Source organism: Osmia bicornis, chromosome 13 (genome assembly GCF_907164935.1).
Source record: "Osmia bicornis bicornis chromosome 13, iOsmBic2.1, whole genome shotgun sequence".
Lineage (NCBI taxonomy): Eukaryota > Metazoa > Arthropoda > Insecta > Hymenoptera > Megachilidae > Osmia > Osmia bicornis.
Window position 1 is genome coordinate 9124766 of NC_060228.1, and position 19250 is coordinate 9144015.

The 19250-nt window shown below is 27.0% G+C and overlaps 4 protein-coding genes across 9 annotated transcripts; 3 read left to right on the forward strand and 1 right to left on the reverse strand.

Moving 5' to 3' along the window:
* The first annotated feature begins 183 nt into the window (after positions 1-183).
* Positions 184-6195, forward strand: LOC114873569. 6 transcript variants are annotated; one of them, XM_029182012.2, is made up of 14 exons: positions 184-444; positions 531-1952; positions 2050-2411; positions 2488-2838; positions 2931-3201; positions 3288-3706; positions 3787-4011; positions 4109-4584; positions 4668-4779; positions 4880-5101; positions 5206-5427; positions 5543-5705; positions 5859-5954; positions 6026-6195. In XM_029182012.2, exons 1-10 carry the CDS (start codon positions 429-431, stop codon positions 5033-5035), a joined length of 3810 nt encoding a protein of 1269 aa, XP_029037845.1. In that variant the 5' UTR covers positions 184-428; the 3' UTR covers positions 5036-5101; positions 5206-5427; positions 5543-5705; positions 5859-5954; positions 6026-6195. The 6 variants fall into 6 exon arrangements, 5 of the variants coding, with proteins under 5 accessions (XP_029037845.1, XP_029037846.1, XP_029037844.1 ...); XM_029182013.2 differs by having other exon boundaries at positions 5317-5427; XM_029182011.2 differs by having other exon boundaries at positions 4880-5427.
* An 827-nt stretch (positions 6196-7022) lies between these two features.
* Positions 7023-14548, forward strand: LOC114873565 (endoribonuclease Dicer). Its single transcript, XM_029182004.2, has 26 exons — positions 7023-7215; positions 7290-7450; positions 7535-7712; positions 7864-8103; positions 8248-8539; positions 8612-8688; positions 8751-8854; positions 8976-9114; positions 9189-9319; positions 9392-9632; positions 9714-9962; positions 10035-10307; positions 10385-10561; positions 10622-10826; positions 10892-11213; positions 11287-11645; positions 11737-11885; positions 11964-12071; positions 12152-12451; positions 12534-12749; positions 12903-13100; positions 13505-13586; positions 13694-13914; positions 13996-14167; positions 14251-14326; positions 14387-14548. Exons 1-26 carry the CDS (start codon positions 7030-7032, stop codon positions 14541-14543), a joined length of 5013 nt encoding a protein of 1670 aa, XP_029037837.2. The 5' UTR covers positions 7023-7029; the 3' UTR covers positions 14544-14548.
* Positions 14549-14888: 340 nt separating this feature from the next.
* On the reverse strand, positions 14889-16702 carry LOC114873566 (microfibrillar-associated protein 1). The gene is made up of 4 exons (XM_029182005.2): positions 16496-16702; positions 15674-16350; positions 15446-15615; positions 14889-15376 (listed from the first exon to the last, which is right to left on the reverse strand). Exons 1-4 carry the CDS (start codon positions 16590-16592, stop codon positions 14941-14943), a joined length of 1380 nt encoding a protein of 459 aa, XP_029037838.1. The 5' UTR covers positions 16593-16702; the 3' UTR covers positions 14889-14940.
* A 356-nt stretch (positions 16703-17058) lies between these two features.
* LOC114873550 (46 kDa FK506-binding nuclear protein-like) lies at positions 17059-18863 on the forward strand. The gene is made up of 4 exons (XM_029181976.2): positions 17059-17258; positions 17412-17501; positions 17680-18622; positions 18695-18863. The coding sequence occupies exons 1-4, from the start codon at positions 17249-17251 to the stop codon at positions 18774-18776; spliced, it is 1125 nt and encodes a 374-aa protein (XP_029037809.1). The 5' UTR covers positions 17059-17248; the 3' UTR covers positions 18777-18863.
* The last annotated feature ends 387 nt before the right edge of the window (positions 18864-19250 follow it).

Consider the following 19250-nt stretch of genomic DNA (forward strand, 5'->3'; position numbering starts at 1 on the left):
ATTAACTCGTAATAAATTGAAACACATTTTGCAATAGTATTAATTATAATGTCCTATCATAATCAATTTTGTCGTGCACTTTCAAATTCTATATTTTTCTTAAATCTCTACGTCAACTCTGATTGGTCCAAGCATGCTTTGTATGCGCAAGCGCTTTTGCGGCATTTTGCGGCATTTGTGGCACTAAGCGTGCATGCATGAACATCCAATAACCTCAAATAATAATAGTTTCAATGTTATTTATTTTGTAATATCTGATAGATACAAGTGAAATATTATATTTTAATGTTGTAGATATGTATTCACGCATATATATAATGTAGGTATTTATTTCATTACAATACAAAAGAGTAGAACAAAATTCACAGTAAAATTGAAAGACATATGTAGAATTGAATATATTGATGTGAAGTTTAAAAATATTTAAAATGGTTTTATCAGTAGGTAAGTCACACGTAATGTAATGTAAATTATTGTAACATTTAAATATCTGCTATAATTTCTATTACATTTATTCATATACTTAACAGAGTTATTGAAGCGACTAAACGCAAATGAAGAACCTTTACCTAAACGTTTAAAATTAGCAGAAAATGTTTTTCATGCTGTTGAAGTACCAATAGCATATAAGGAAGATCTCATTTTACAATGGCTTTGTAAAATATCTAATGGAGATCAAAAGGCTTGGAGCTTATTAAGAAGCTGTTTAAAAATTAAATATCTGGATATTAAAATTAATGTAAAAAAGTTATTGGTTAATACGCTTATTGAAACACTTCAAAAAGGTATAAAAGATACGTACAGTGATGTTTTTAAATGTTGTGAATTAATAATTGCTAATGATGGAGTACAACAATATTTTAATAGCAAACCAGAGGAGTTAGGACTTTTGATAAAGTCTTTATTAGAATGCATACATAATATTCTTGAATGCAATTTTAACACTGAAAAACAATCAATAGAAGAAATAAGCACAAAATTTGTTAACAAAAATGATGAACTATCATTAACAGCTTACAACACAATAATTACAGTCATAGAAAGTATGATTCAAATGTATAAAACTACTTCTACTATAAAAGATAATTTAAGAACTATATTTATACGTGATGTTTTATATTCTGTATGTGATATAATTGATCATAAACGCACTGATAACACAAATAGATTGGGAGCTGTAACTTACAAGTGCATTCAGCAATTGATTTTCAAGAAAAAACATGTACAAAGTAAAGAATTTATAGAGGACAAAAATATAATACAGTTTGAAAATTTATTATCCATTTTAGCCGAGGAAGCAAAGACAAAAGATCTTCAAAGTAATTTGGTGACATTTATCTTTTTTTTTCGTGCTGCAATAAATATTTTCAAGACAGATAATGTCATATTAGATCTAATATTCAGAGAATTAGTAAAGTGTGCAGGAATATATGAAAAAGAAATCTTTAATTCTTTTTTGAAAAATTTAAATGATGTAACATTTGATTTTGACAATAAAATACACAACATTACATTGTTTGATTACTGTCAAGATATAATAGATAATATCCTATCAAGTAAAAAGATGAGTAGAATAGATTATGATCTTCTGACACAATTTTGTCATTTTAATCCTCTCTTAATTGAGAAGAATATGCAAGAGATATTGAAAAAAATATTTATGGAAAAATCAGTGCCAGAATGTACAAAACTAATTACCTCTATTATGGATGTTTGTATACATTTAAGGCAAGAAGAAAAAATAATTTCAACAATGTTGATCACTTTGAACAATTCCTTAAATAATAAAAATACAGAAATTGATATATCCTTTCTAAATGAGTTCAAAGAAAAATTTATGAAATCAGTAAATAACATTACGAGTACGCAAAATATAAATATATTAAGAACACTAATATATCATTTAAAAACTAATTGTACAGAAGTGTTACAATCTGATGATACCTGTACAGGTAATAACTATACTCTATCACTTTGTGCATAAATATTTGATTTAAATATTAAATGATGATTTAGTAATAAACTAATATTAAATGTTATTTATTATAGGTAAAAATATTGTAATATTACAAGCAACAGTTAAATTGCTTACTACATTTTTAGATGGTACATGTGTTTTTGAACATACAGGAACATTAGCTTTTTATAAGAAGTTTGTGAATGATTTTAATGAGTTAAGAAATATTTTATCGCTTTTGATAGCTCAAATGTTACACTTAAGTTATAATGAGAAAATTACCGTAACGTTATTAGCTGCAATATTCTCATGGAACGAAATGCAAAGAGCACTCATATATTATATGCCAAAAATTGTTCCACAAAACTTGAAATTTCCTATATCAGAAGATCAGTGGCAACAATTGATTCAACGAATTACAAATTTTGGAACAGACAATAGTAAAAACAGTATGGTATGTTAATAACAGCTTAATTATTTATCTTATTTATGCAATATGTGTAACTAATAAATCAGTATTTTAATTACAGAATAAACTTATTTTACAACAAGTTAAGATATCCCAAAATTCTTTAAGTGAATCTTCAGTGATGCTTAATAATCTAATAGGTGGTTTAGAATATTCTTGGCAATATATATTAAAATTTGATACGCAAATAATACCATTTATGAATAATGAAGAGATATCAAAAATAGCAAATTTATTGTTAATACAAATGACATGCAATGCAGATAGTTTTAGTAAATGGATAGAAGTGTTACGCAAAGATAGCCTGCAAGAAAACAGAAGACTAGTACTATCTCTATCAAATTGTGTTTTCATTCAAATTGGACAATTAGTAACAGGAGTAACAAAATCTATAAGTGAATATTTTCATACGGTAAGTGTAAATCTTTTACTTACAGTAAAAGGTGCAAGTATTATACAAAATTACTTAAATAATTTAACAATATTTATATTATTATTTTGTAGGAATTCCTACTTGAAGCAGAAATGAATGAAAATAAAAAGTTAAATAATATATTAATACATATAAAAGAAGAATTATTAAAAGAGAAATGGATATATGCAGATGATACATCTTTAACTAAAATTAAAATGCATTTAGAAGTATTGTTTCATCTACCTGTAATGTTTTTGAATCCTGAAATCAGAATAACAATGTTTATGTTCATATTTGCTCTTAGAATGGAATGCAACCATAACGATGAGATAATTTCATTATGTAACACGATATTTTCAGGTATTTTTTATTTAACAAATGTTAATACTATATTTCTATAAAGGTTAACTTAAATTCAAATTATATGAAAAATTGTTAACTTTCAGATTTACTAGAAAAGTCTGATGTTAACATATTTGAGTATATCAATCCCTCCTTATTATTAAGTCAGTTACCACATAACAAAATTACTCAGAGAAGTATAGAACTATTTCTTCGAAGTTGTTTATCATATGCAGTTTTAAAGAAGTTTGTAAAATCTTCTATGAATTCTAAAAAGAACATTCTTCTTTTATTAAAATCTATGGAACATGTTAAAGCAAAATTAAACGCTGATCAAAAGGTAATTATTAAAAAGGCAGAGAAGAAAATAAGTAAAACTATAATGAAAACAGTATCGTCAAAAATAACAGAAATTGACGACTTGAAAATATTGAATTTAATATTGAAAATCAATCTTACAAACGAAAACGTTGAAGAAAAATTAAAAATATTAGCACAATCTATACTTGATGATATATTTATGGTAAATATTGTAATCAAGTTACTAAAGTTTATTATACTAATTTATCATATTTTTAATAATTGGGAGTATTTTATCAATAGAATGATAATAACAAAAAAATAAGAAATGAAATGTTGCAAGATGGACTACAATTAGCAACTATTATCCTCCATAATCAGAAAATATTTCAAATTACGAATGAGACATTAAGAGGGATATGGTTTGTCTCCTTCAACTATCCGTGTGTTGATGTAATTTTACCTTTATTAGAATCAAGTGAAGCAAAAGAAGTACACGAATTATTTGAACATTTACATAATCAAGTGGTATGTAATTAACGATTACATGTTTATTTGATCATAACTGTAAATAATAACTATAATTATTAATATTATGTAAGTTTACAGTTTTATTTGATTACAGATAAAAACTCTTTCCAATGCACAAGAAAATGATGTAGAAAACATTTATGTAATATGGAATTCTATATTGAAAATAAATATGTCTAACAATCGAAGTAAACTACGCTTATTAGCTATCAGTAAATTAATTCAAACAATACAAAATATAATTATACCAAGAAACCTTTGGCCGAGTTTGTTGAAATTAATTCGAAACATTCTCTCCACTAAACATTTATATCTGCCGGGTTATGTTATAGATATGTGTATATTTGTTGGATTGAAAGCATTACAAGAGACTACAATATCAATTTGTAGTGACACATTAGAATTATGTAATGTATTACTAAAAACGAGAACAAGTTTAATTACAGATAGATTACCTGCATTATTATTATTATATAGACAAATATTGAGTATTGTTGTCCATAAATCCAAAATTATTATTAATAAATCTGAAGAATACATATTCAAATGTCTGGCACTGGATATTGAAAAGTAAGTGAACCATTTTTTATTTAACATAAACTTTTGTTTTATTTAATATAAAAATTAATGTATTTATTTTATTTTATATGTAGGTTTATAAACTTTTTAACAAAACTAAGAAAAGAATTGATTCATATAAGTCCTTATCTGATAGCAGATTTGTTGGAACTATTTTCAGAAGATTCAATAGCAAGTTTTGTGAAGGTATTTCTTTTTATATTTATGTATTTACATAAACTTTTATTTTTAAAATGTATATCCTTAAAATCATTTTAATATAATATAGTTCAATATTTCATTTCAGATTTCTTTACAAAACTGTATAAATCATTTAATTAGTATATGTGATCATCATGGAATTGCATTATTATCTCGAACACTACCTATTTCAATGCAAGAGATGTTTAAAGTTCAATTAAATGTATATAATCAATTTTACAAATTCTCTGGAAAAATTTAAGTAACACTTATATTTGACAATGTATGTACGGTTTTTATTATTCAAAATATCATGAATTGTATACATGTAAGTACTTTTGTTAATAATACACTTTCAAAACCGTTGATACTTAAAAATTTTGTCTGAATAAAAATATTTTTCTGTTTTGATATTATTTACAATTTTCACAGTCTGATTATATGAACAAGAATTTATATTACATGAAAGATCTGCAAAGTTAATATAAATAAATAAAACTTATTTGTATTATTACACTTATCCGCTTTTCATATTCTTTGAAGGAGTAAAAAATGCCACGTGCATAAATATGTAATTAAAAAGTAAGCGGGAAATTGAAATGCTGGTAGAGGGAAGCTGCGTAGTCGAGAGGCTGATACGGTACTTTGGGTTAGGTATATTATTTTTACCTTTAGCACGGCTAATATAGATTCGGCTGGAGTTACAACTATCATTATTTAGTTGTATTTAGTAAGTTTACGATTTCAATAAAAATTTTCTTTTTATCAGATTTTAATCAGAATCTAAAATTATATCGATAATGCGACTTTATATTACAAAAGGACAGTTTGCGGCTGTTCTTGTGCTAGGTTTTGGTACTGCTTATTATTCTTGGAATGAACCATTAAAACAATACGCGAAAGAAAACTTTGGAGGTAATAACGTAAATAAAGTAAGTCTTCTTGGTCATTAAAAGAGGTTAAGTAACAGAGTTAAAGTAAAACAATTAGGATATTGTTTCTGTCATTAATTTAAGCATAATTAAATGTTAATCAAATATGCATAACGGAAATGTATTATACATATATAGTTTATCATCTTACAGGAGATACGCGATGACAAGGACAAAACCATTCTTTAACACACCAACAAAGATATCGTTATGTGTAGGTGGATTTATGGGATGCATTTTATGTTTCAAGTAAATATAATTTTATTAATATTAATTTAAAAAGTTTAACTGTAAGATGTAATTAATGCGTGTGCTTGCAGAATTTATATCCAAGATTATGTTACCCATTACAAGAAAAAAGATAATGAAATATATGCAAATATCATTTATGAAAAACGCAAGGAAAGAGAACAGCAACTTAAATCAACATAAAACTCACATAGTTATTATTATATAATTATATTTAATAAATTACATATTCAATCATTTATACAACGCTATAGTTTAATTAATAGTATGGTATGCAATATCTTACAATCTATTCTTCAAACTTTCCTCCATAAAAAGGTATGTATTTAGCAACTACTTTCCAATCAGTAAAATAAATTACTCCCATGCCAGCTGCTCCTGCATAAATCATTGCAGATGGTAGCCTAATTCAGAAAATGATTATGTATATTAAAAATTTATAAACCTATTGACAAGTAAAATGGTATTACATAATTAAAACGTTCAACTGTTAAATCTTAATGAAGATACAAAACATAATATTAAACACTTCAATAATTAAGTAATTAATATTTATGTTAAAAAATAAATGCAATATTTACCATTTTGTTGCTATTTCAAAATGCTTCTTTCCTAGCCGCATTTTGTTAGAACCCTGTAACAATTTAATGTAATTAAAATCTTAAAATAATCTATAAATTTAAGTCTTAACGTAAAATTAATATTTGTAACACTCCAAGAAGGTGTAACAAATCAAATACTTACGTATATTAAAGGAATATTTAAGAATTACGTAGTTTTGTAGCACCAACTGCTACTGACCTGTAATTTGATGATACGAAGAAGAGTACCTCGTTCTGATTATTACACATCATTGTAAATGCCCTTTAACTTTTATTGAAAACAAAAAAAGTGAACATTACAAGTTTTTGAACAGTAACATGCTTTGAAAATACATAGAAATATAATACTTTAACCATTTTTACACATATTTAGTAGGAAATTAAATTTTATATATATAAACTTTTTAATTATTTTGTATAAAAATCTTATAACTAATTTTACATCATTTTCCAATAAATATAATATGCATTTTATGAATGAAAACTGTATCTGGAAACATTGGTATAAAAATCATTTGGTTAGAATGTCTTGTATCACGTTAATCAATGGAGATTTCATCTTGGGAGTTCCCCAGTTCTGTGACATTCTTGGTAGTAATATTTGTAAAAACACGATCGTGAATTTGAAATATTTGATTTATTCAGTTCTTTATTTTTTGGTGAGTGTTAAATGAATTATTTTTGTTTTTAAACGAAATAATATTTTTAAGGTACCTTTTCCTATTTATTTAAGGCCATGGAGAACAATACAGATGACTTTATAGCAAGAACATATCAAATTGATCTTTTGGAAGTAGCACTTAAACAAAATACTATTGTTTATCTACCCACTGGTGCTGGAAAAACATTTATTGCTATTATGCTTATAAAAGAATTAAGTGCAGATGTTCAAAGGTATTTATTATAATTGGGTGTTCAAGGTATTTGAAAAAATTACTTTGTTGCTTCTGATTAATTATTTTTACTACAAAATTTTAGACCGTTTGATGATGGGAGGAAACATACTGTATTTATAGTCAATACAGTACCTTTGGTTACCCAACAAAGTGAATATATTAAAAGATTAACTGATTTATCTTGTGGAGCAGTCAGTGGTGATTGTAATGTTGATTTTTGGAAAGATATGGAATGGGAGCAACAGTTAAAAAACAGTCAGGTATTGTTTGTTAATTTTACTGCTGTACACTATTGCTGTAAATATTACCTAGAAATTATTTTAGAAAATTATTATAGGAAACACTATCAATTACTATATAAATTATTTATTGAATTAATGTTTTTCTTTTACAAAAAATATCACATTACAGGTGTTAGTAATGACGGCTCAAATTTTAGTAGATGCAATTTGTCATGGATATATGCATTTAAGTAAAATAAATTTAATAATTTTTGATGAATGTCATAGAGCAGTAAATGATCATCCTATGAGACAAATAATGCAGCTTTTTGCAAATTGTCCTGTTAAAGAGCAACCAAGAATTTTAGGTTTATCAGCAACCCTATTAAATTCTAATGTGAAGTTGAATAAAGTGGAATCAATTATTAAGGTATATTACTAAATATATTTATGTAATTCTATAATTTTATGTTACATTCATTAAATACTATTACATTGTGACGTTACTTATTATAAGACTAGAAAACAGCTGATATTTTAATTAAGCTAAAATAATAATTAACTCTTATTGCAGTCTTTAGAAGTAACTTTTCAAGCAAAAGTAGCAACGGTAAATACATTTGACCAACTTCGTAGTTATTATCCAGTTCCCGAACAGATATTTGTTAAATTTGATGTGTGTGATCCATCTGATGTTGAAAACCAAATTACCACTATTATTATGGAAACAGGTCAAATTTTGGAACAAATAGTTTTGGATACTTCATTGAGAAACATTGAATCAAGCATTGAATTTAGACCCAAACCTGTTATTAAAAAGTTAATTTCTATAATGGAAGATATTAAAAATCAATTTCTACATACAGGTATAACTATGAAGAAAATACTTGTTAGATAATTAAATAAATAAAATGATTTATATTCAATTTTTAATACAGGAATTTATGGTGCTGATAAATCTGCTTTACTACATTTAATTCAATTAGAATGTTTAAAAAAAAATGCAGAGGATTTGGTACGTTTATAAATTAAATAGCGAGTTTTATTTTTTCATATTTTACATTATATTATTTTCAGGATACTGTGTATATTTTGGAATATCTTTTAACACAAATAACTAAATGTAGGAAGTTACTTGAAAATAAAATGAAAATCAACACAGAATTGGAAAGAATTCATAAGTAATATTTACATTTACTAAAAATTATTAAAATCTTATTCTAAATTTATTAATAAATTTAAATTTAATGTAATGTAATTTTGATAATCACATATGTATAAAGTAAAAAATTTCCATTACAGTTATTCATGTGACCAAACGCGGAAACTTTTCCATCTATTAAAAAATTTCTATAACAATAAATGTGATGATCAGAAGTTTTGTTGTATTATTTTTGTACGACAACGATTTACGGTGAAAGTGTTATATCAAGTGTTAAAGGTAGAATTTAATTTTTACTTTTAAAACCTAGATAAATTATTCTTCTATAATTATTTAAAAATTTGTTATTTTAGAATTTGTCAATGCACGATGAAGAATACAAATTTTTAAAACCTGATTTTGTGGTTGGGTTCTCAAATAATCCTTATAAAAATTGTAAAGAATCCTTATGCATATCAAAATGGAACAAGGAAGCTTTGCTAAGGTATAACGTTATTTTTTTCTTACATTATCTTTTATTTATTGGTATTAAAAACATATCTTTTTGAAAATCTAGGTTTAAAAATGGTTTGTCAAATTGTATTATTGCAACAGACGTTATAGACGAAGGTATAGATATACCAACATGTACATTAGTCATAAGATATAATTTACCAATGGATGTTAGATCATATATTCAAAGTAAAGGAAGAGCACGATTTGCTTCCAGTCGTTATGTATTATTATTACCAAAAAATGACGCGACTTATTTAGAACGGTATAAGCAATTTCAAATAGTGGAGCAATATTTACAACAGGTATTTTTTGTTAATAACACTTATCGTCGTTCATAAGATACTGATTGATTCAAATTTATTAAATTTATCCTTGTTAAAAAGCTTTTAGTAGGTAAAACCAATATTCGTGCAGAACCAACAAAAAATGAAATTAAAAATGAATTGTATAAATTTGATATTAAACCATATGTTGTTATTGATAAAGATGGAATAACAAATACTGTAACAGAGCAGTCAGCAATTGGTTTAATAAACCGGTACTGTGTTTCATTATTAAAATCTAAATATGTTTCTTTAGTACCTGTTTGGATATTGTACAAAGAAAAATTGAATGGGGATGATCTTTGTAAGGTAATAAAAACTTTATAAAAATGACATGTTTTTATTTTACACAATAATATGTTTATATTACATATTTTGTAGGTTTCTCTTAAATTACCGAGTATAGCCCCATTAAAAACCGTTATTTTTGGTGATCTTATGCCCTCCATTAATTCTGCAAAAAGGTCTGCAGCAATGAAGATGTGTATAGAATTACATAAAATTGGCGGATTATCTAATAAATTAATACCAAATATAATAAGTATGCCAGAAGAAAATATTGATTATTTATTTCCAACTTGGATAAATGAGGAAGAGTCAGAAGACAGGGCATTAATTGGAACTTACAAAAAGAAACGACATCATAAATTACAAGTAAAATTTAATTACAAATTTACTATTTCAAATTAAATTGTATTGATTCATACGTATAATTTAAAATTTATTTATAGTTTCCATCGGCTCTGTACGGTGCATTTCCGCTCCCAGGAATGATATTATACTTGCATGTTCTTCATGTTCAGCCTAAGTATTCTGTACCGCATGATGATAACCGACATTTGGTATTCTACAATTTACTGAATAGTGCTGCAGGCTTTGCAATACTTTCTGCAAATCCAATGCCGAAGGTAAAAAGATCAAATTTATACTTTTGTAACGTTCATTTTATAAATCACACTTTTTTATAGACACCATCATTTCCATTATTTATGAATGCTGATGAATTGAATGTTGATGTTAAAGTAAATTATGCAACAATGACATTATCTGAAAAAGAAATTGGATACTTAAAAATTTTTCACACTTTAATATTTAGTCAAATTATACCTGTCATAAAACCTTTCATGTTATTTGATAATTACAATTATGATAATTGTTTTCTAGTTGTACCAGGTAAGTGTTTTATTATATGTTACCATACATTTCAATAAAATTTACTACAAATAGTAACTTTTTAGTTGATGAAAAGTGGGAAATAAATTGGCCGATTATAAAACAATATGATTGTATAAAACGAATACAACCGTCAGTTCCTTTTCATTTTAAGAATAATGATTATGAATTATCTTTAGTTATACCTAGTTACAGACCTTCTGCGGATGTATATATAGTTACACAAATTTGTGATGATCTTACACCAAATTCATGTTTTCCAAGTGAAAATTTCTTTTCATATGCTCATTATTTTAAAGAAAAACACGGTTTAGTCATAAAAAATTCAAAGCAACCAATGTTAGAAGTAAAAACGATATCGAGAAAGATTGATTATATAAAACCCAGGTAATATGCAAGTTTTTATGTATAATTCAGGTAAAATCAAGTTTATAATTAAAAATATATTTTTTGTGTATAGTCGCATGCAGGTTGAATCAAAGAAACGTAAATGGGCAGAATCTTCTAAAGATTTTAAAGAACATCTGGTTCCAGAATTATGCATCAGGATTAACTTTCCACCTTTATACTGGCTGAAAACAACATTGTTACCATCTATTTTGCATAGAGTTTCACAACTTTTAATTGCAGAAGACTTAAGATATACTATTGCTGAAGAAACTAAGTTAGGGTTGTTATCGAATGATAATGAATGGCCTCCATTAGTAATAACTGATGAAGACAAAGAAGAATCATTTGACCGTTTACTAGATACTTCTACTAATGAAACTATCGATGATTCACAACCAGAATCAGTTTTAAATGGTCCAGAAGTAGATGGTATGTATTTTATATTTTAGAAATCGTTTCTGTTTTTTACATTATTTTTTCCGAAAGCCAGTTTTAAAAATAATTGTTTGTTCCTAAAAAGTATTGAACATAGAGACACATCACTATCCATGGTCAAAAGACCAAGAACCACCCGATTTATATAGAAACATTGAAGAAGTTCAATTGATTCAGATTGAACATTATTGTCAATTTATACAAGGAACATGTGAATTCAATAATGATGCAATGGTAATACTTGATACTTAAAAAAAAATATATTTGTCATAAATATTTTAATCACGTATAAAATACATTTTTTTTTTTCAGAAAAATAGTAAAGTTCATTTTAGAAATAGACCATCAGTAGCAGTACCTGATTTGAACATTTTATTATTAAAAGATTCAAAAGGACCTGATCCCGTGCAAATTATGTATGTAAGTATATTATTTATCTTCTTTCTTTCGCTTTAACTATAATATAAAATATTACTTTGTAAAAATTAATATTTTTATAGGCTCTAACAAGTAAATCAGGGCAAGATGCATTTAATTTGGAACGCCTAGAAACTTTAGGAGATTCTTATTTAAAATTTATTGTATCTTTATTTTTGTACACTACGTTTCCAAACTGTAACGAAGGTCCGTTAACAACATTAAAAGGGAAACTAATTGGTAATCGTAATCTTTATTACTGTGGAGTTAAAAAGAACATTCCCGGACGTATGAAAGTTGATGATTTTGCACCATTAAGTAATTTTATTGCTCCTGCTTATACAGTAAACAGACAGCTTCAAACATTATTATTGGAAACAGAGGTTTATATTATTTTAATAATTACATGATTATAATATTATTATAAAACTTAAAAAATTAAAATCAGTAAAATTTTACATTAAGGTATCACCAAATGTTTTATATGAAATTCAAATACCTAAAACTGAACAATTTATTGGAATTATAAGTGAAACCACCAATAGTGTAATAGAAGAGAAAGTATTAAATTGGGAGCCAGCAGAATCACAAACTGGCATGGAACATTATCTTGGAATACAAACTGTTGCTGATAAAACAGTAGCTGATTGCATAGAAGCACTAATTGGTGTATATCTTACAGTAAGTTTGAAATATCAGGCATATAATATTTATGCAATTCTTTTCATTAAAGCTTTAGAGCTTTGATTGTATTTTAATATATCCATGTGATGTAGTTAACAAGTATGACTCTTATATACTCAATTACACTAATTTCAATTTTCACTTTAACAGCATTTGGGTATTAAAGATACCATTATTTTGTTGAAATGGTTACAAATTTTACCAAATGAAATTGATATTCGTGGGCTATTATATGATATTTCAGAGGATTTTGTTGCTCAGGAGAATATAAATCGTTTCATGCCGTGGGCTTCCAACATAGAAACAAAAATTGGGTATAAATTTCAAAATCAAGCATTTTTACTTAAGGTATTTTTATATATATATATATATATATATATATATATATATATATATTTATTTCTTTTTATATTATTTAAAGAAACGGATTAGATCTTCTATTTTTAGTGGTGTTACAAAATTTTGTCAGATTTTCACACACACAAAAAAAACGCGTAGAACATATGGCCTTTTAGTTTTAATCATATCGTGTAAACTTGTTATTTTTTAAATTGAACTATAATACACAAATAAATGATCTTCTCAGAAACGAAAGTAATCAATTCCACAAAGTGAAAAGTAGAAGTTGATGATATGATAAACATTGTATATAAAATTGTATCGAATAAAATAGTTTACTAATAAAAATGGAATTGATTACTTAAAAATTTTAATAATTCATAATTTAATATGGAAGAAACAAACTGTTTTAGGCTTTTACACATCCCTCGTATACAGCAAATAATGTAACCGAATGTTATCAAAGATTGGAATTTCTTGGTGACGCTATACTCGGTAAGAAAATATTTGAAAACTTATATTAATGTATTTTCTAATACTTACTTGGAAATTCTTTTGAACATGTTACACTTAAGTAATATTATTTCAATATGTTGTTTTAGATTTCTTAATTACATGTTATATTTATGAAAACTGTGGAAATTTAAATCCTGGTGAATTGACAGATTTAAGGTCTGCTCTTGTTAATAATATTACTTTTGCGTGTTTAAGTGTACGATATGGTTTACATACTGCATTATTAGCTTATGCACCAAATTTAAATGAAGCGATAAATCGTTTTGTAAAATTTCAAGAAGAAAGAGATCATGTTGTAAATGACGAGGTATTTTACAATATTTTGTTATAATAAATTACATATGTGTATACATTTATGTAATACCTATATGTATTTTATATCTAATAGCTTTTATGGATCTTATTGGAAGAAGATGAATGTAGTGTGGTCGAGCATGTAGATGTTCCTAAAGTGTTAGGAGATTTATATGAATCTGTCATAGGTGCAATATATTTGGACAGTGGTAAGAATCTTAAAAAAACTTGGGATATAATATACTCGCTCATGCATAAAGAAATTGGTAAGTACTGATATAATAATTTGAAAACTTGGAAATAATTAACTGAAAATTAATATTCATTATAATACTTGATCTTTATTTAGATGAATTTAGTAAAAATATCCCAAAACAACCAATTCGTGTATTATATGAAACTCAAGGGGCTCATCCACAGTTTTTGTAAGTATATTTTGTTTTTGTAAAATTTCCAAATTTATCACTAAGTAATATATTTTTTAGAAATGCCCATAAAATTGAAGGCACGAACGGAGTTATGGTACCTTTAAAAGTAACTATCGCTGGAAAAGTAAAACTTTTTCACGGATTTGGTATAAATAAAAAGCAAGCTAAATGTGCCGTTGCTAAACAAGCTTTAAAAAGTTTGTTGTCTACATAAAAATAAGAGAAAAATTATAATAAAGATAGGAGAGTATTTTTATGTATGTACAAGAGATCATATGTAATACTATGCATTATTATTATTATTATTATTATTATTATTATTATTATTATTATTATTATTATTATTATTATTATTATGGAACGCGTCGGGCACTCAGTCCTCAAGGGACCATTGTACCCGAGCCCATACTGGTAGTTCCGGCAACCGAGGTACATTGTGAAGGCCGGCCTCCTTTGCAAAGCCCAAGAGCCTGCCCACTCCATGGCCTTAGTGTGCCTCATTAATACTATGCATACAATAATATTGATATACAATTTTATATTTAACTATTAATTACTTTTTTAATAGATTATTTTATTGAAATAAACATGTTATAAATTACTTAATTAAATTAATTTTCATTTTTCCGTTTTTTCAACGACGGCCGTTCAAACACTTGTTTCATTCCTGCTGCTTGATTATTATGGAATTTTAAATTTTGAGCTGTTTCTGAAATCCAAGGTGAATCAAATTGAGTGGTATCTTGATCCACCAAGTGAGTGTATTTAGTTCTACCACTACGACCGAAGTTTTTCACTTGCATAACTTTTGGTAAAATCGTTTTATCAAAGTGGTCCTCCAATGTTGCGCCAGAGAAATCTCGTTTAAATATATTATCATCTTTATCCAAATAGAAGGCTCCACGATGGTAATATTTCTGTAAAAATTTGTATTTCCCTTTGGCTGCTTTGTTCGTAATAACTTTCGGATTCAATCGAGCTTCTTGTCTTCGTTCTTCTTCCGTCATATTACGTATCCGTTCAATTTCTAGCCGTTCTTTCTCAAGCCTAAAACATAATTGTTAAATGAAAGATACAATAGATATAAATGTCATTATTTTTAATGATACAACATACTGTTCTCTTTCTTCACGATCGCGCTTAATTCTTTTTAATTCTCGCAGTTTCCAAGCTTCATATTCAACTTCATCATTTTCATCGTCGGTACAAACATCTTCCAGTTTTCCTTCAGTTTCATTAGTGTTTTTGCCAACTTGTGCTTCTTTCCTTATTGCTTCTTCTACCATCTATAAAATAAATATCAAGTTAACAAAAATATCTTTTTCGATAAAGAATTAAACTTACCCGCAGTGTTTGTCGTTTTCGTTCTTCAGCCATTTTCTTTGCTTCAATTTCTGCTTGTTTTTGTTTCATTGCTTCCTTTTCTTTTTCCATTACTGTAATTCTATCTTTTTTACGAACAAAAACTGGCTTTAATCTTGGTCCGGTTTCTTCTTCAGAATCTGTGTATTCCTCATATTCTGAACTTTCTTCTGAACTATCCCCGGATCTTTCATCCTCTTCCCCGTGAATTAATTCTTCTTCATTTTCTTTCTTAGATAAAACTCGTTGCTTTAAGGCTTCTCTCCTTCTTTCGATTTCTGAATCTGACAATTCTTCGTCTTCCGATGAATCTGAACTTTCAAGTTTGATCCTTTCTCTGGTTCTTTCTGGTTCAACTTCAATTAATTCTGGTTCATGGATATGTCTATGTCTTTCAGCACGAATTTCTACATTAGATTCTTTATGTTTTTCTAATCGCGTTAATCTTCTTATTCGCGGATCATCTTCGTCACGGACCTTAATCTGTGACTGTATCGGAGCATCCGTAGAAGTCTCATTTTCTTCATAATTTTTATGCGCTCGTTTTTCTAAGAAATCTTCATCTTCAGATTCTTCTTCTGAGCTAGCTGCTGGTGCATAATCAGGCCGTTTTCCAGAGACATAACGATGCACTTTTACTTTTTTCATAGAAAGTTCACCTACAAGTATTACACATTTGTTAAGATGTTATTACCAAAATATTTACACATTATTAATTATTTAATTTTAACAATCATTGTCAAGTAAGTATATAGATCCTTTGTTTGTGTTATGATTTAAAAATTATAACATTTGGTTACTAACCTTTATCATTTTTTACAGGAACTGCACCTGCGGTACTTTGAATTCCCATAGGAGCAGGTGCTAAAGAATTATTTGTTACAAAATAATCCATCATCATTTTGGCAATTTACAAAATAATTTAAGTATGTATGTACAATACCAAGTCTATAACATAACAGTCAACTTCACTTTAATCCTTCTATTTCAAAAAGTATACATTCTACAGATGTAAGTACTCATATGTAAATATGTAGGTTTTCTTGCACTATAGACAAATTCATATAAATGTCTACATTTGTTATATAATTTTATGTATAATATATCTATAATTTTAAATTTTTAATACAATAAAAAATGTGCAATAAAATATATTTTGATAAAACATTTTAATTGTATTAAATATTTATTTAACTAAGAATATGTAAGAAGAGAGTTATTTATTTATTATACAATTTTACAGAGAAATAGGTCTTTTTAAATATATTAAATGTTAATTATTGGTGATGATAATGGTATGATACAAGTATCTAGTCTATAACAAAATAATTCATGTTGGAAATCGACTTCTTGCGCATATATAGCACCTTGTGAGATGTTCATTACCAGTTGGCAGTTGGTTGGCGCGAGTCCGTGAGAGAGATAGGTGATTCGTATAGTTCGTTGTATAAAGCGTGCTGTATATATAGTTATATTTTACGTACATACATAAGTAGAAGCTGTAATTATTAATACTTTATTTTATTTAAACGGACGTTAAACAATATTAAAGCCAAGATGTTTTGGGGTAAGTGAATTATGTACGAATAAAAGTACATATTAGTTTTCCAAAATTTGCCGGTAAAGGCTATTTCAGAATGGCGTCGCCATGTGGTTTCGAAAAACTATTTGCTGTTGACAGTATAATAAAATTGTAATAAAATGTACTGATTTTTTTCAGGTTTGATAATGGAACCGAATAAACGGTACACACAGACCGTTGAAAAATCATTCCACGTTTCAATGGCCAGTTTAGACCTGATAACTGCCGGTAAAAGCTAGAAATCAATTTTATATACGTTATTTTTTAAATCTTTCAGCATAAATATACCAGCACAAGATACTATTCAATTTCAATTGAATAAAAGTAGATTATATGCTTGAAGAAATTATATTTTATAGAGCAACTTCTTTTAAAATTAATTTATCTAAACTTTTATTTATTACAGATGATAATTTGGTTCAAGTAATGTTATGCTATGATAACAGAAATTATCTACTATGCAGTTTGAAAAAAAATACCACATGGCAAGTACCGCTTGATTTAAATTTTGAAGAAGGAACTAAGATTGCATTTACATGTAATGGTCATGGTCACGTACATTTAACTGGTTATTTGATACCTGATGAAGATCTGGATTTAGATGAATTAGAAGAAGAGGAAGAAGAAGAAGAAGATGAAGAAGAAGAAGAAGAAGATGAAGTGCCAGAATTAGTTGACCAAAAGTTAAAAAGAAAAGCAAAGGATTCTTTAAAAAATGACAAGACTACCAAGCGCCCTAAACATGAAATTAAAGCAGAATCTTCGGATGAAGATATAGAATTAGATGGCTTAAATAAAGAGAATGATACTGAAGAAGAAGAAGAGGAAGAAGAAGAAGAAGAGGAGGAACCAATATTAGAAGAGGAAGAAGAAGATAGCGAAGAAGATGAGGAGGAGAACACTGAAGAGGAAAAGAAGAAAGTAAAAGTTCAACAGAGGGATAAAAAGAATAAACAGCAACAACAGCAACAGAAAAAAAAAGAAGATAAGAAGAAATTAGTAAATGGAAAAGAAATGAAACAAGAACAGAAAAATAAACAGAAAAAAAATAAAGAACTTAGGTCATCTGACCAAAATGTTCAAAGCGATCAAAAGAAGAGGGTGGCAGAAGGTGGAGTACAAATAGAAGAACTAAAAATCGGCAACGGTAGTCCTGCAAAGAGTGGAAGATTTGTATCAGTATATTACGTAGGCCGTTTGAAAAATGGAAAGAAATTCGACTCGACAACACAAGGAGAAGGTTTTAAATTTAGACTTGGAAAGGGTGAAGTAATTAAAGGATGGGATGCCGGTATTATAGGAATGAAAGTAGGAGGAAAACGGCGAATTACAATACCACCAGCTATGGCGTAAGTATTATTATTTAATTTATATTCCATTATAAATATGTAGCTTGGTTACAAATAATATCTTTATTGTAGATATGGAGCAAAAGGTTCACCTCCAGTCATTCCAGGTAACAGTACATTGGTATTTGAAGTTGAACTTAGGAATGTGCATTAGGACTAAGGTATTTCATTGACTTTTAAATATTTGTTAAGCGATATGTAACGTATTTTAAAATAATAAATTGAACATCCTTTTTTATTATCCATCAAACTGTTAATTTTTTTTTTTAAGTATATAATCGAAATATAGTTGAGTTTTAAAGATGCATAATAATAACATTCACAAATAACATGTATTTTAATCTGTTTTTTTATTTTCTTGACTTTTCTTCCAAGTTAATGTACAAACTCCATTTTTGCATTCCTTTATCAATTCTGGAGGTTGTTCATCAGCTGTTATTTTTTGTTTATTTCTAAACTGCCACCATTTCAATAATAATGGTTGTACCAGGAACCTCCATATAATGAGAAGTATGGGTATAGCGACACATGGTATGCATGCCATATTTAATAGTTCAAATAAACTAAAAGAGAAATATAAATTTACATATTATGTCGGTTGTTAATTTAATAGCTAAATTATGATAAA